This window comes from Musca domestica, unplaced genomic scaffold, assembly GCF_030504385.1.
Source record: "Musca domestica strain aabys unplaced genomic scaffold, Musca_domestica.polishedcontigs.V.1.1 33, whole genome shotgun sequence".
NCBI classification, from domain to species: domain Eukaryota; kingdom Metazoa; phylum Arthropoda; class Insecta; order Diptera; family Muscidae; genus Musca; species Musca domestica.
Genome location: NW_026712312.1, coordinates 10,663,619 through 10,677,872, shown reverse-complemented (window position 1 = coordinate 10,677,872; position 14,254 = coordinate 10,663,619). Strand labels below are relative to the sequence as shown.

Sequence of the window (14,254 nt, the reverse complement as noted above, 5' to 3'; positions counted from 1 at the left end):
CAATTGATTTAAAAATCGAATTTACCACCAATATCCCAATACCTCAAAACACCTCATCATATTGTCTAATCATTCATGACCGCCTGGTGGAGTACATACCTTTAACCGGAATTGTTCGAAAAGCTGTATAAGTAATTTATACTTCCATGTCTTAATATTAAGTATATTTGTGAAATAAAACTAAATGTTTGATTTTTTTTTATTTTTAAGCAATAAATGTTTTATTAAATATATACAGATTGTTTTATTTATTTACAAAGTCATTTTCATTAAAATTTAAAAATTGTATAAAATCAAGAGATTCACAATTTGTATATTCACTTTCTGAATCCCCCAACAATTCAAAAATAGATTTGTCATCCCCGTCTAAAGGAATGTCTATTGTATTTACAGGAGGTATGTTATTTATATCTACATCTAGTTCTATAGGAAAATTAGAAATACTTATATTTTCTAAATCTATAACGTCATTATTATTTACATTTGCGATCAATTCAAAAATAGAAGTGTCGCTTGCATTTTCAATATGAAAATCAAGTTCCATTGGGATCACAGAATTTTCTTCATTTGAAAGGGCTACCTCATCTTCGTTATCATTTTTAAGTTTATAATGGCCCCAAGCATACGTACTTACACCATCTTCCCGTATAAATCTTTTATCATCTTGGAAACTGAGACACACTTTAGTTATATTGTCTGTGTATATCTCATGTTTCCTCGATCTAAATGTATACATACTATTATAATATTTTATTCGATTATACAGACAATCCCTATACGTGTCAATGGTGTACTGCTTCATAACAGATTTTTTAACACCCTTTGATTTCTTTACCTCTTCACTATTGTGGACTTTCATAGCGTACATTTTTGGTCTTAGGCCTACAAATTCCGATACCGTCTTTCCGCAGTTCTCATCCTTCATCATTCCTATAACTTTTTTATTAAGAAGAGGTATATTATATGGATTGGATGGTGAAAAATCTGATGTATCAAATCTAGCCAGTATTTCCTCTCGTGATAGTTCAGCAAAGAGGTTGCGGTTAGTGAACGTTAGTATGAATGAATCAGTATCCATATAGTTTAATACGAAGTCGTTTCCAAACTTAACTTTTAAAAAATCATAAAAGAAATCGTACATGACCCATTTCGATAACTCTAGAATACAAAATCCAAGGTATATCGGTTTATCATACTTCACCCTCACTTTGTTCATTTGAATTGCCACCATTTCATCTGAAAAGTGTGTAAGACTATGAAAATTTGGTTTTGAAATAAATTCCCGTGCACCCCAGCGCTTCCCATAAGATTCCCAATGGTTTCTTATTTCCACGATTTTCCTTTTGTCCACATTTTCCATTGTTTTGCCATAAACAGAATTATTCATAAATTTATAAAAATTTTTTGCGAAAGCATCTGTGGCTTGTACTCTGAGATTGTTATTTTTCATTATGTATGCTGCAAGCCAATTAGATTGCGTAAACTGTAAACAGCTATTAATTTTTTTAAGAATTAAATTATGCTGGATACATTGTTGAAGCACTCTATAATCAATTGTATAAGACGTTTTGTCATTCAAATCTGCAATCAACTTTTTGATCTTACAGCCACCGACACATTTGGATTCAGGACAAAAGGGTAAATCATTGTGTTTGTCATGCAGATTTTTTGGATATTCTAAATCCACATTAAAAAAATAACCAGTTGGTGAATCATTTGGAATCGCTAATATTTTACTGACGTCATTGAATATTTCCAACTCTTCTTGAGTTAAAAACTTAAAATCTTTTTGTGGCAAACATTGTGTCATTGCTTTACCATATAAATTGTTGACGTCTAAATAATAAATATTTACCTCGGGTTTACTAGGGTCATAGTCTTCAGTGTATTTACTATTGGCTACCGAGTGTCTATTTGAACATTGTGTAAGTCCACCTCTAATGCCATTTTTACAGAAATTATACATGTTAATATCTGTAAATAGCTCTAATTCAACACCCGTGCACAGCAACATGGCATCCCAAGATAGTGATGGTACTGTGAAATACTGACAAGGATCAAGTCTATGGTGACGGAGGCACAAACTTCGAAAGTTTTCGAACACATCAGCCAACAGTAAGACATCTGCTGTTAAATACAACTCCATATAATCCTTGACAGTTTGGCATTCAAAGTGCCTCCATACATTCTGCGCATGTCTATAATCATCTAACGAACACTCACTGTCAGTCAACCTGTTGTAAAATTCATTTCGGTTAGGCAATTTTCTTTCATATAATTTGTCCAATGAAGACACGTATTCATAAGGGAAAACTCCTTTCCTAGTTAGCAGATTGAAATCACCATCATTTGGAAACTGTGTACGAACAGCTTGAAATGCGTTTTTAGGTAGATTTTTAGCCAAACTATCCAAACTGGAAGACATAAAACGAAAACTGTCCAAGAACCTCAGTTCAAATTTATTCCGCCATTTGTTTTTCGAATTCACCGAAGAATTATGATCGACCATTTCGTTTGAATCGTTGTTCATTTTAGTGAAATATGACATTGAAACATATAATTCTTTATTTAATGGAATTACTTTAATTTCTCCATCAAAGTGAATTAATTCTTTGAAGAACAAATGGCAATCATAAGAAGAAAAATTGTGGAAGAATATCGGCACAAATTTTGGCACATGGTATTTCAAATTACATTCATTGTGTGCAGCTCCTCGATATTTTCCAGTTAAATGACAATGATCCTTAACTCGGTCATTACCTAGCTCTTTCTCACAAATGTGACACACAGTACTGCTATTAAAATCATCTAATTCTGTCTGAGACAAAGAAATCATTGGTACCGTTTTTGACAAATATGTGTTGTAAATAAATTTACAATCCCCTATAAGATTTTCTAAAAAGTTTCTCGCAGCATTGGGGCCACTATATATATAAAATTTACTTAAACTATCATTAAAACTACATTTAATATAATAACTAAATGCACAAGGAATGTGCCTTTTTACCGTTACTGTGTTTGTATTTGTGTTTGTGTTGAGGTTCTCCGGGTTCCAATCCTCTAGAATACATTCAGCATCCGCATAGATCACAAATGGAACTCTCTCCTTTTTGTGGTAGTTTTTAAACCGAATAATGTTTTCTCCTTCTTTAGGCATCTCTGTTACGACCCCAACACACTCCTTCTCATGTTTTGCATATACGGCTTCCGTGGTGAAACTTTGTATGCAGCCATCACAAATGATTGATCTACCTCTATGTGCTGTTATTTGCGAACGTAATAACCTAGAAAGCAATAGATATATTCATTATTTATCATATTTAATAGTAATATTACTATGCTATTTTAACTTACCGTGACATATCCATGATCAATATGTAGTGGAACTTGTCGCCCTCATGAAGAAGCATCAAGTTAATATGACGATTCCTTCGTTTTGGGGTAAGATAGTAGGGTCCAACTATCTGATTTCCATCATAGCCGAAGACATTAATACTAATATCTTCATTATTGGCCTCAAAATCCTTGATATTTTTTATCGCCATAGGGAAACTAAGTCCTCTAAAATTCAATATCTCCCCGGATGGCAAGTATATAATCTCTTCGGTTATATTAATATTATATGATTGCGGATTAGACTTATCACATGCTGCTGCTGCTGGTTCCGATAAAGCTGCCACAATACACCATTTGAAGCAAAATTCATCGTAATTTCTAATGTTAAGACAGGCATTCTTTTTTGATAAAGAGAGCGGTGTCTTCAAGAACTGAGAGCCACGAGTTAAATTAGCTTTATATATATTTATATTCAGCTTTACGATTTTCTCTAAAGCCCAGCCAGAATCTCTTTCTTGAAATTCAGACATTTTATTAATTATACGATTCGCGTGATCGTGGAATAATTGGCTTATATTGTCACCTTCCGTTATCAACGACATTTTTGACATATGGCAAAACATATTTTGACTTGTATTTAAAACCATATTTGATGTTGATGGTTCATCACGTTGACTTATGGGCTTGACATATTCTCCTATAAGCTCAATATTGAATTTTATAGGCGTATTTCTCGTAAAGTTCTTCTCGACCAAGCTGACAATCGTTTCTTTGGCATCGCTTAATAATTCATTTGGCAGCAAAATGTTTTTTGCATTAATATACTCGAAGGTTAGTATATTTTTGCCAAATGAGTTTTTGACAATATTGATATTTTCACCAAAAATTTGGCGAATTACACGCCGATGTTCATCACTACGAAGATGAGCGGACATATTTCGCACTGCTTTATGGCACTCATTGCAGAACTTGTTTCCGCCTTCACTTTGTTGGGATGGAATGTTATGATTATTGCCTGTGATTTGGTCAATTATAAATTGATTCCGCATCAATGGTAGGGTAACACTATTGCAGTTTGCATGTTCTATATTGTCTAATCTTGAGTTATTAGATGGTTGATTTTGCACAGGTGGACATCCATAATTCTTTTGATGAAATTTTAATTGATATGTATTACTAAAAAACTGTCCACATCCGCTGCAATGCTTGTTAACGTGTCTCAAATATTCGCGTTTAACAGTGAACGTTTCGGAGCAGAATTTGCAAATATTTTGTGCCATTTTGATTTCGAAAAATTTGATGGTGATGCTTGCGATTGAATTTCTTATTTTATACTAAACCTATTTTTTAAAAAACTCAGTCCTATATTAACATTGGCCATTTCTATAGAAAACCTAAGAAACCTCCACTAACAGATACATATGTATTTTTCAAAACATTTTTCATCCTAGGTCTTCCAAAATACAACAAGTACACGTAAGATCAGATTGCCCTTGTAATTTTCAAAATGTTACATCTTGTCACCAAACATAAATTCAAACAGTTTTCTCATATGGATTGAATGTAGTAACTTCGAATAATTTCAAGTAATTTTTTTTTTTCTTTTCTTTTTTATATAACTTTTTGATATGTGCCACAAGTGGCACAAGTGGGATGATGCCAAGTGAGGGTTGGCTCAAAAAAAAAAAAAACCCAAACAACGCACAATTACACACACACACACACACACACACACACATACAGCGGTTCAAACATTTCCAATGTGAAATAAAAAACCCAAACATAAAAAACCAAAAACAAAATATGAGTCTCATTACATTTTTTTATTACCCTCAAGTGATGATGATGGCTGAATGTAGGGATCAAACGCATACGTCCGACTGTAGGTATATGTCTACGCTAATTAGGAAAAACAACAACTCGAGACAAATTTCTTTCTAAGGGCACATGCAACAACAACGTCTAAGCCTTAATATAGGCAACAAAATGTGCAACAGCAAACAAAGGGCGCCAAGGTCATTCAATCCTCAGGAAAAACACAAGTGAGAAGAATTAGGGACAAACACACGACATAGACACATCATATTTGAACTAAACGCATCATAACTAAATATTACAACGCATAATGCACCGAGGCAAAAAGTCGTAAAATTTTATTGACCCTGCCACTTCCGGTCTCATATTCTACCTACTGCAGTTTTTTTTTATCTCACTCTGTATATTCTGGATCAGCGTAAAATTCTAAGACGATCTAGCGATGTCCGTCTGCCTGTCTGTCCTCCAGATATTCGGCATTTTCATGATTTCAACGACAGTATTTATCGGAATTATTTCAAATGGGTACTACAACCTATCACAAAAAAAATCGTATGTAGGTTCACGTTTTCGTATATCCCCCATATAACGGTACATCCCGATATTCGGAATGTTTATGATTTTAGCGACATTATTCACCGGAATTGTTTCAAATTTGGTATTTGAAGTTTGTAATGGGTACTACAGCCTATGACAAAAAATTTCGTAAGCAGGTTTACGTCTTCGTAGGAAGTTCCGGATGTTTTTTTTTTTAATTTTTTCAATCTCTTTTTCAAATGGTGGAACTTATCTGCTGTTTTACTTGTTCATTATGATTTTTCATTATATACTCGGCATGTAACATGTTCGGAGATATGTTCGGCAATAAATAAGATTTTTTAATTAAACGCAATGGGAAATGTATATTAGCTTTGAATAACATGTTAGCTTTGTTTGTAAAAATTTCCCTAAAAAGGTGATTTATTCTATTAACATTTTTTTCTGTGAAAGTCCTTCAGGCCGAACGACACAATTCATATTTTTAAGAAAAAATTGGTGGAGGCATTAAATTTAAATGAACTCATAATATGTGTTTTTTTTTCAATTGTGTTTTTGAACTCTTTAAAGAACATTTAGGTCTGAAGTCGACATGTGGGTAAAAAACTTGAATTTTTGGGCATTAGACTAAACAAAAATTTTCAAAAAAATACAAAATAAATAATTCAAAATATTATTAAATAACAATTTAACTGATTTTGGAATGTTTTTCAATTCAATGTTCAATTTCAAAAATGAGTGTGGTGGACCTACCGACAATAGGATAATATATATCCTAGAGTCGGCAGAGGTTTGACAGCTTTAAAAAATTCCGCACATTTTCGTACAGTAAAATCTGAAAACGCAGACATATATACCGCCAGTCCACTCCTATACTTTACTATACTCTCTGGTAACAACCCCACAAAAGGTCGAAATTTTCAAAAAACAATTTTTGCACAGAAAGAGATACGGTAATCCGATTTTGCTCCAACTTCGCAAATCCTAATATTTGCATCAGTGCTGGGTCAGGTGCGAAAATGGACAATATCGGTCCACTCCATCATCGAAATTTATGAATTCGCATTGAATTCAAATTTTCCTTCAAATTTTGGACATAACAATATTTATACCTGTATTAGATGATGTATGAAAATGGAAATCCTCGGTCCGCTATATCTGTTACCTCGATCATATTTCCACATTTCCCAAAAATTGCAAATATTTCATATAAAGTATAGGAAGTAGTCGATATAGTCCAAATTTGTCGCGTTGTAATATTTTTATAAGTCTTAGGTCAGATAGGAATTGGTCAACATTGGCCAACTGCTTCGGAACCTCCCCCATAAGGGGTCAATAGTTTGAATAATCATAACCCAAGGCTGGGGGTATAAATGTATCGACTGATACTATTTTACTTGTTATATCTGTTATTAAATATATCCGATCTCCGAATTTCGCTCATTCCAATATTTCTATCAACATGAGGTCTGGTGCGACAATGGAATATATATATATATATATATATATATATATATATATATATATATATATATATATATATATATATATATATATATATATATATATATATATATATATATATATATATATATATATATATATATATATATATATATATATATATATATATATATTATTTTAATAAGTGTATACTGAGAGTATAAATCTACCGGCAAAACCGACTGATACCATTTAACTTGTTTCACTGCATTTTATATATATATCTATATAGTGAATGTAGTCCATATATAATATAGTTTAGTACGAGACTTCACAGAATATTGTTGATTCATTCATGCCTTGATGCGATACATATCCAATGGGTATATACACATGCGCATGTCTGCTCTGTGTTTCAATGGCCATACATTTTGGGAATTTCAATGGCAGATGTTTTTGCACTCCCTAACCCCCAAAATAAAGCGGCGCGGCTCAACAAAACTTGTTTTTCGCATTTGTTGAGCCACACCAAAGCAACCGCCACACTTAACATCAATCGCAAAATAAAATTGAAACCAAGCAAAGCGGCTGTTTGATTCATTTTTATGCATCATCTGTTTTAGAAGACTCCAACTGACAGGTAGGTACCATAAACAAAATGAAGCAACTGGGCAAAGCAGACGCGCATGCGACGAACCCGCATAAATCACATTGTGGCAAACGAAGGCATTTCTAGACTTGGCATTGGGAAACTTATATAGTTTCGCATTCCAAATCGCAATCAGAATTCATACAACTACCCTATTATTCAAACGCTTTCCCGTGCATACACTGTGCCCATTTTTTTAACCGTCATTATTGCTCCAACCCCAAAATGGTTGTTAACAACGAATTGAGAACTTTTTTGGCGCAAAATGAATCTTTTTGAGTCAGATCCCAAAAATGAGAGAAAACATAATGAATGAAATCAGCTTTTGTGTATATTTGCTACTCATGTATGCAGGGCGCGAATTAAGAGGTAACGACCGAGCTCATCAATGAGGATTTACAAATCTGTGAATTTACATTTTTTATTAACAAAGTCAAAAATTGCAAATGATTACAGCCTGGTACAATTGGTTTGTTCTGGAACCTTTAAAAAAAATGGGATAAAATAGTAATATCTTCTAGTAATTTGCAGATCTGAATTTGTATTAGGAAATTGAAAAAAGGATCGTACTGGTAAAATTCAGGCAATTCCTCGGGTGTATTCATTGTAATACAAAAATATAAATAACAAGTATGGAGAACACAATGATGACCAAGTAAAAAAGCACTTAAGTTCGGCCGGACCGAACGTTTTATACCCTCCACCATTTAAGGAAGTAACTTGAAAAATGTTAAAGAAAAACTTAAAGTCAGGCTGAGCCGACTGTATGATACCCTACAGCACTTTGCGTATTTAGTAGATATTCACATAACAAATAAGAGATTTTATGGGGGGAATTTGTGAGAATTAAATCGTACCAGCTATGATTATAATTTAATGTCCAAAGGACTAAATTTGCAGAGACATTTATATCTTTTCAATTCGAGCTTGTATTACGACTTTTGTTGCACAATTAACTTGAAATCCGATAAAGATATATATATATATGGCAGCTATATCCAAATCTGACCCGACCTCGATAACATTTAGCAGAACTATTTCCGAGCTGTATTCGATATATTTCCCCAAATATCGTTGTTACAGAATGCATAATACGGCTGCGGAAGACAAAAATCGGATGAACAATGTATATGGGTCTATTGGGACGATCAAATATAATATTCCGTTGAATAATGTCGTTAATATCAATTCCCATTTATGAACATAACCTACCTACTACCTTCTTCCTCAATTCGTTCTGGTTTCTTTTCCTGCAAGATTTTTTTTTAGCAAATTCTTTCCAGGAAAGTAAGACAATTGTATTCTCATTTATAAGAAAATTGAAAAGTAAACAGACAGGATCTTTATGAAAACCTGGAAGCATTTAGCGGATTTCTCTTGTACGCCATTATAAAGAACAAAACATGCAAACATTTTGTATTTGAATTTTAATATGAATATGAAGCATTTAATATTTTCCAACTTTGTTTTTTTAGAAATCAAAAGGGATTAGATTTGCGATTTCCAAGACAACCCTCTTTTCAATTTGCTAACTGAAAAAAATGATTTTTTGCAACCCTTTGAGTAAATGGTGACAGCTATGTTTATGCATCTAGTTTTTAATGTATTAATATTAATCCGTACTCTCTCTGACGGACAGACAGTCTTTATGAGGTCTTAAAGAATGAATTTAATGAGCTGCAATATGGTGGAAGCCTACAGAACGACAAGTTAAATTGACGTGACTACGCACAGATCTGTGATTCATTCCTTCAGCTTTCCATTCGGCATTAAAGCATGTCATGGCGTGTTACATGCAACGTAGGTATGTGTCGCATCTTTCCCACCTTCTAACATACGGTGAAGTTATCTATGCTTGGACAGAGTTGAAATCGAAACGGTACACCGAACCGAGAACAGAAATCACTTGGACTGAAATCTAAGTCAGTGGAGCAACAAATTACCCAGCTATACGAAACTGCATGCCATGGAAATCTATTTGAACACGATACCAGCGTGGACAGGACAGTAACAAAACACTCCCCATATGAAGATATGAAATAGAAAATTCTCACGAAGTTCTATTGGTGCACTTTATAGCTTCACACCTGCAAGCCGGTGTGGCATGTGATGGTTCCAACTGCTGGGTTACGAAGGTATATTTATAGTATTGGAGCTAAAAAAGGGTCAAGACATACGACAATCTAATTTAAAAAGTACTCATCCATACATTTGTTTTTTTTTTTAATTTAATTTAAGCAATTAGGAATCATTGCAACAAAAACAACTGTAGGTGATTTCATTCCACATGTGTGAGTAATCGGCTTCGAATTCATAATATTTCAAATTCCATGTAGAAATGGGACAGCTGCTTTTTAAGTGAGGATGGTTGGTTGAAAAGATAGAAAACTTGTTTTTGGGATTTTTTTTATTGAGCTTTGAGCTGTGTTTCGGAAGAGATTGGGCGCGCATTGCAAGTCACGGGCTTTTTTTTAGGATTTTCGACACGTAGTTCATGTGGTGGTTTTCGCTTGTATTAATGAGGCAGGTGTTATTTTGTTTGTTGAGCCAAAACCAAAAAAAAAAAAAAAACAAACAGTTCAGTATTTTATATTTGCCATTTGGCAGCCATGGCATGGCGTGTTTTCTTTGTTGGAAAGTTTCAAATACGATACGATTTCGGATATTTTGTGAAAGTTGAATACGAGGTAGACTACCCTTAAATATAATAGGTATTACAAATTTTTTATAAACCCACTAAAAAGTGGACGTAGCCCTTTACATGGATGGATTAAAACAGTTTTGGTTTGTATTACCTTTAAATACAACGTGAATCTAGTAGTGTTGATATATACCAGAAATAACAACAACTACAATATATAATTCTTACCAAAGTCAACACCTGATAGGACTGGGCCTAATCCGTATATCCTTATATAACCAGCTTAACATTATGACATGGCATATTAATGTCAAATGACTGGGAAAACGATGACAGGATTCAAGTGCTGCTCTGACATCACTGCCATGTTTCAAGCTGCTTGTGTATCTCCACCAAAGAAGTGACCAAAGGGATTTATTTGTTTCAAAGTTGTGACAAGGATATTCGGCATTTAAATGATTCTAGATTTGGCATTTAAGACACGCAATAGATGACAACCCTTGAAGTAGAAAATTGTTTACATAGGTTCGTGCTTTGGTATGACCCACATATAACGGCTCCACCCACTTTATTGTATTTTGAAAACTTTAACTGCATTCTCTAACCGATCTCACTGGCATTTGTAGTTTTAAGTGAAACACGTTGAAATGCAGAAACGTATGTAAAAATGTTTTTTACACTTAATGGTGAAGGACATTGAAAGTACGGCCCGGCCCACGATGGACAAGAACAAGATGCATGCTGTGAGAGCAAAATAGACGGCGCACCCTTCAGTTAAATTCGTAAGTGAATGTGGGTACTACGGCCATATAAAAGTTTTTACCACACTGGGAAAAAACATTTTGGTACGGTCCTTCGGGTATTAAGTAACGCCAAGAAATATTATTCATTTAAAAAAATATAGTCTTCGTTGATCAGAAAAACAAATAAAGAAAACAACAAATTCTCACTGTTCACAAATGTATATTTTTGAAATTTCAACTATTAAATTCAAAATGTACAACAAATATTCCTAAAATATATAATTTAAGGTATGGCAGGATGATGAAATGTAAACACAAACAGCTCTGAATCTAGAGCAGGGCCTCAATTCTCGTTCTATGAAAATGTGCTGTCGGATATTTTTATGAATACACCGTAAGAAATATTGCAGCACATTAATATATATCTTACTACATATTTGAAACAAATATTTCCGAAATTGTGAAAATTACAACTTTTAAGATTTATTTTTTTCGTTTGAATTCTATTTGTCAAAATTCGCATGTTAGGAATAGAAATTCATTTCATATTATTAGATGTTGTTTTAATATCCCTTGATTTCTCTAAAATGATATGTACGTTCTTAGTCAATATTAGGAAAAAATAACAGGATGGTTAATATTTTAGGTCCCAACGCAAGATATGAGGTTCTGATCAGCATAAAATTCTACGACTATGTGCGTATGTCAGCCTGTGGTAATCGGTGTCAAAAGGGTCAACTTGGATGGTAAGCATGTTATGTCCGAAATTATTAAACACAAATAAATAACAATAATAAAACACAAAGGATAGTCATTTATAATATTTGCCCAATTGAGTTTAGAAGCTAGTATGTCTAATTTGAAGATCGGTTCAGATATAGCTATATCTTCCAAATATATTGTTCATCCGATTTGTTGTATTTGTTACCCACAGCCATAATATGGACTTCCGTAACAACGATATTCAGGGAAATAAATCAAATACAACTCAGAAATATCTTTGCTGAATTTTATCGAGATCGGTTTAGATTTGGATATAGCTCCCATATATATCTTTATCTGATTTCAAATTAATTTTGAACCAAATGGGCAATACAAGTCAGAATCTAAAAGATACAAATGCTTCGGAATATTTAGTCCTTTGAACTTTAAATTACAATTATAATCATAGCGTGTATGATTAAATTCCCCCTTAAAATCTTTTAATTGTAATGTGGAGCTCTACAAACTTAGCAAAGTGGTGTAGGGTTTCATAAAGTCGGCCCCGCCCGATTTAAGGACTTTCTTTACTGGTTTTATTTTAAAATGAATCATAATTGAAATAATTGTGCAAATATAGCTCCGAATTGTCTGATCAAAATATTAATTTTAACCAACAAAGTTGTTTTGAAAACAGAAAATTTTAAATTGAAATTTTAAAGATAACAACAAATTATTTCTCACTCTGTAAAAAGAGGCAAAAAACACTTGCAATATTTTGTTATTTCAAAACATATACAATCACAAAAAAATGTTGAGGTTCTCTGCCTACCCCCGCTTTAAACAGAGATAAATAATTTGTTAGCTTTAATTTTTCAATTTTAAATTTTCTGTTTTCAAAAAAACTTCGTGGGTAAAAATTAATATTTTGATCAGATAATTCGGAGCTATATTTTGCACAATTATTTCAATTATCATTCATTTCACACTAAAAAGGGGATATAAATGTCCTTCAAAGATGTATAAGTTGACATTTACAGAAATTTTATATAACTTTGATAAATTTATGTTTAATAACTTCGGACATAACATGCTGGAATACCGATTACCACAGGCTGACATACAGACATACGTAGAATTTTACGCTGATCAAAAACTCATATCCTGTGTTGGATCCTAAAAGATTATTTCTATGAAAAACAAAAAGTTTGACAAACATCACATCCTGTTATTTTTCCCAATATTGACTAAGAAATCAAGAGATAAGAAAAAAAGGCTAACAATTTGGAAGGACAATTAATTTGTCGATCAATGTATAATGAATTTATATTCCTTACATGTGAATTCGGACCTGCATAGAAAATTTTCTGTCACAGACTGTAGTTCCCATTACGAACTCTAAATAATTTGAAACAATTCCGGTTAATAATGTCGCTAATATCATCAAAATACTGAATATCGGGAGGTACCGTTATATGGGGCTATACGAAGACGTGGACCTCATAGATAATTTTCTGTCGTAGGCTGTGGGTATCCATTTCGAACTTCAAATACCAAAATTGAAACAATTCCGGTGAATTATGTAGCTAAAATCATCAAAATACCGAATATCGGGAGGTACCGTTATATGGGGGCTGTATGAAAAAGTGGACCTACATGGCCCATTTACGAACTTATCCTGTCAACTGGAAAAATAAACATATGTGCAAAATTTTAGCCTTCTATCTCAATTCGTTAGAAAGAATTGACATACAGACAGACGGACATCGCTAAATCGACTTAGAATTTTACGCTGATCAAGAATATATATACTTTGTTGGGTCTAACATGAGTATTTCGAGGAGTTACAAACGGAATGACAAAGTTAATATACCCTCCATAGTATGGTGGAGGGTATAACAAGTTAAAGAGTATTTGTCGGTTTTGCCGACAGAAGTATACCCTCAGCCAATGTACGATTATTTAAAAATATTTTGACTTCTGTTATGATTATTCAAATGTTTAACCCCTTATGGAGTAGGTTCCGAAAGAATGGGCCATTTCGCATCGTACCTAAATAAATATGATATAAATAATGCGACGTGCCAGGTTTGGACTATATTGGTAACTTCCTGCACTTTACATAACATATATGATAATTTTTAGAAAATGTTAACGTGCGAGAGCTACCAAATATAGTCGATTGAAGCATTCCATTTACATGTTTCATCTAATTCATATAAAAATAATGGTATGAGCAATATTACAAGAAGAACATTTATATCCACTTTATGGAAAATGATAAATTCCATATTCTTCTCAGGTTTCTGGAAAAGAGAGATATATTTAGATATAGCAGGTTGTAAAGAATCGCTGGCTTGTTTCGCATGTTATTACAGATAAAAGTGTTGA

The 14,254-nt window shown here is 33.1% G+C and overlaps 1 protein-coding gene across 1 annotated transcript; it reads right to left on the bottom strand.

The window, feature by feature from the left end:
- Positions 1–209: 209 nt before the first annotated feature.
- Positions 210–4,888, bottom strand: LOC131803778 (uncharacterized). The gene is made up of 2 exons (XM_059125461.1): positions 3,355–4,888; positions 210–3,284 (listed from the first exon to the last, which is right to left on the bottom strand). The coding sequence occupies exons 1-2, from the start codon at positions 4,614–4,616 to the stop codon at positions 245–247; spliced, it is 4,302 nt and encodes a 1,433-aa protein (XP_058981444.1). The 5' UTR covers positions 4,617–4,888; the 3' UTR covers positions 210–244.
- Between the last annotated feature and the right edge of the window lie 9,366 nt (positions 4,889–14,254).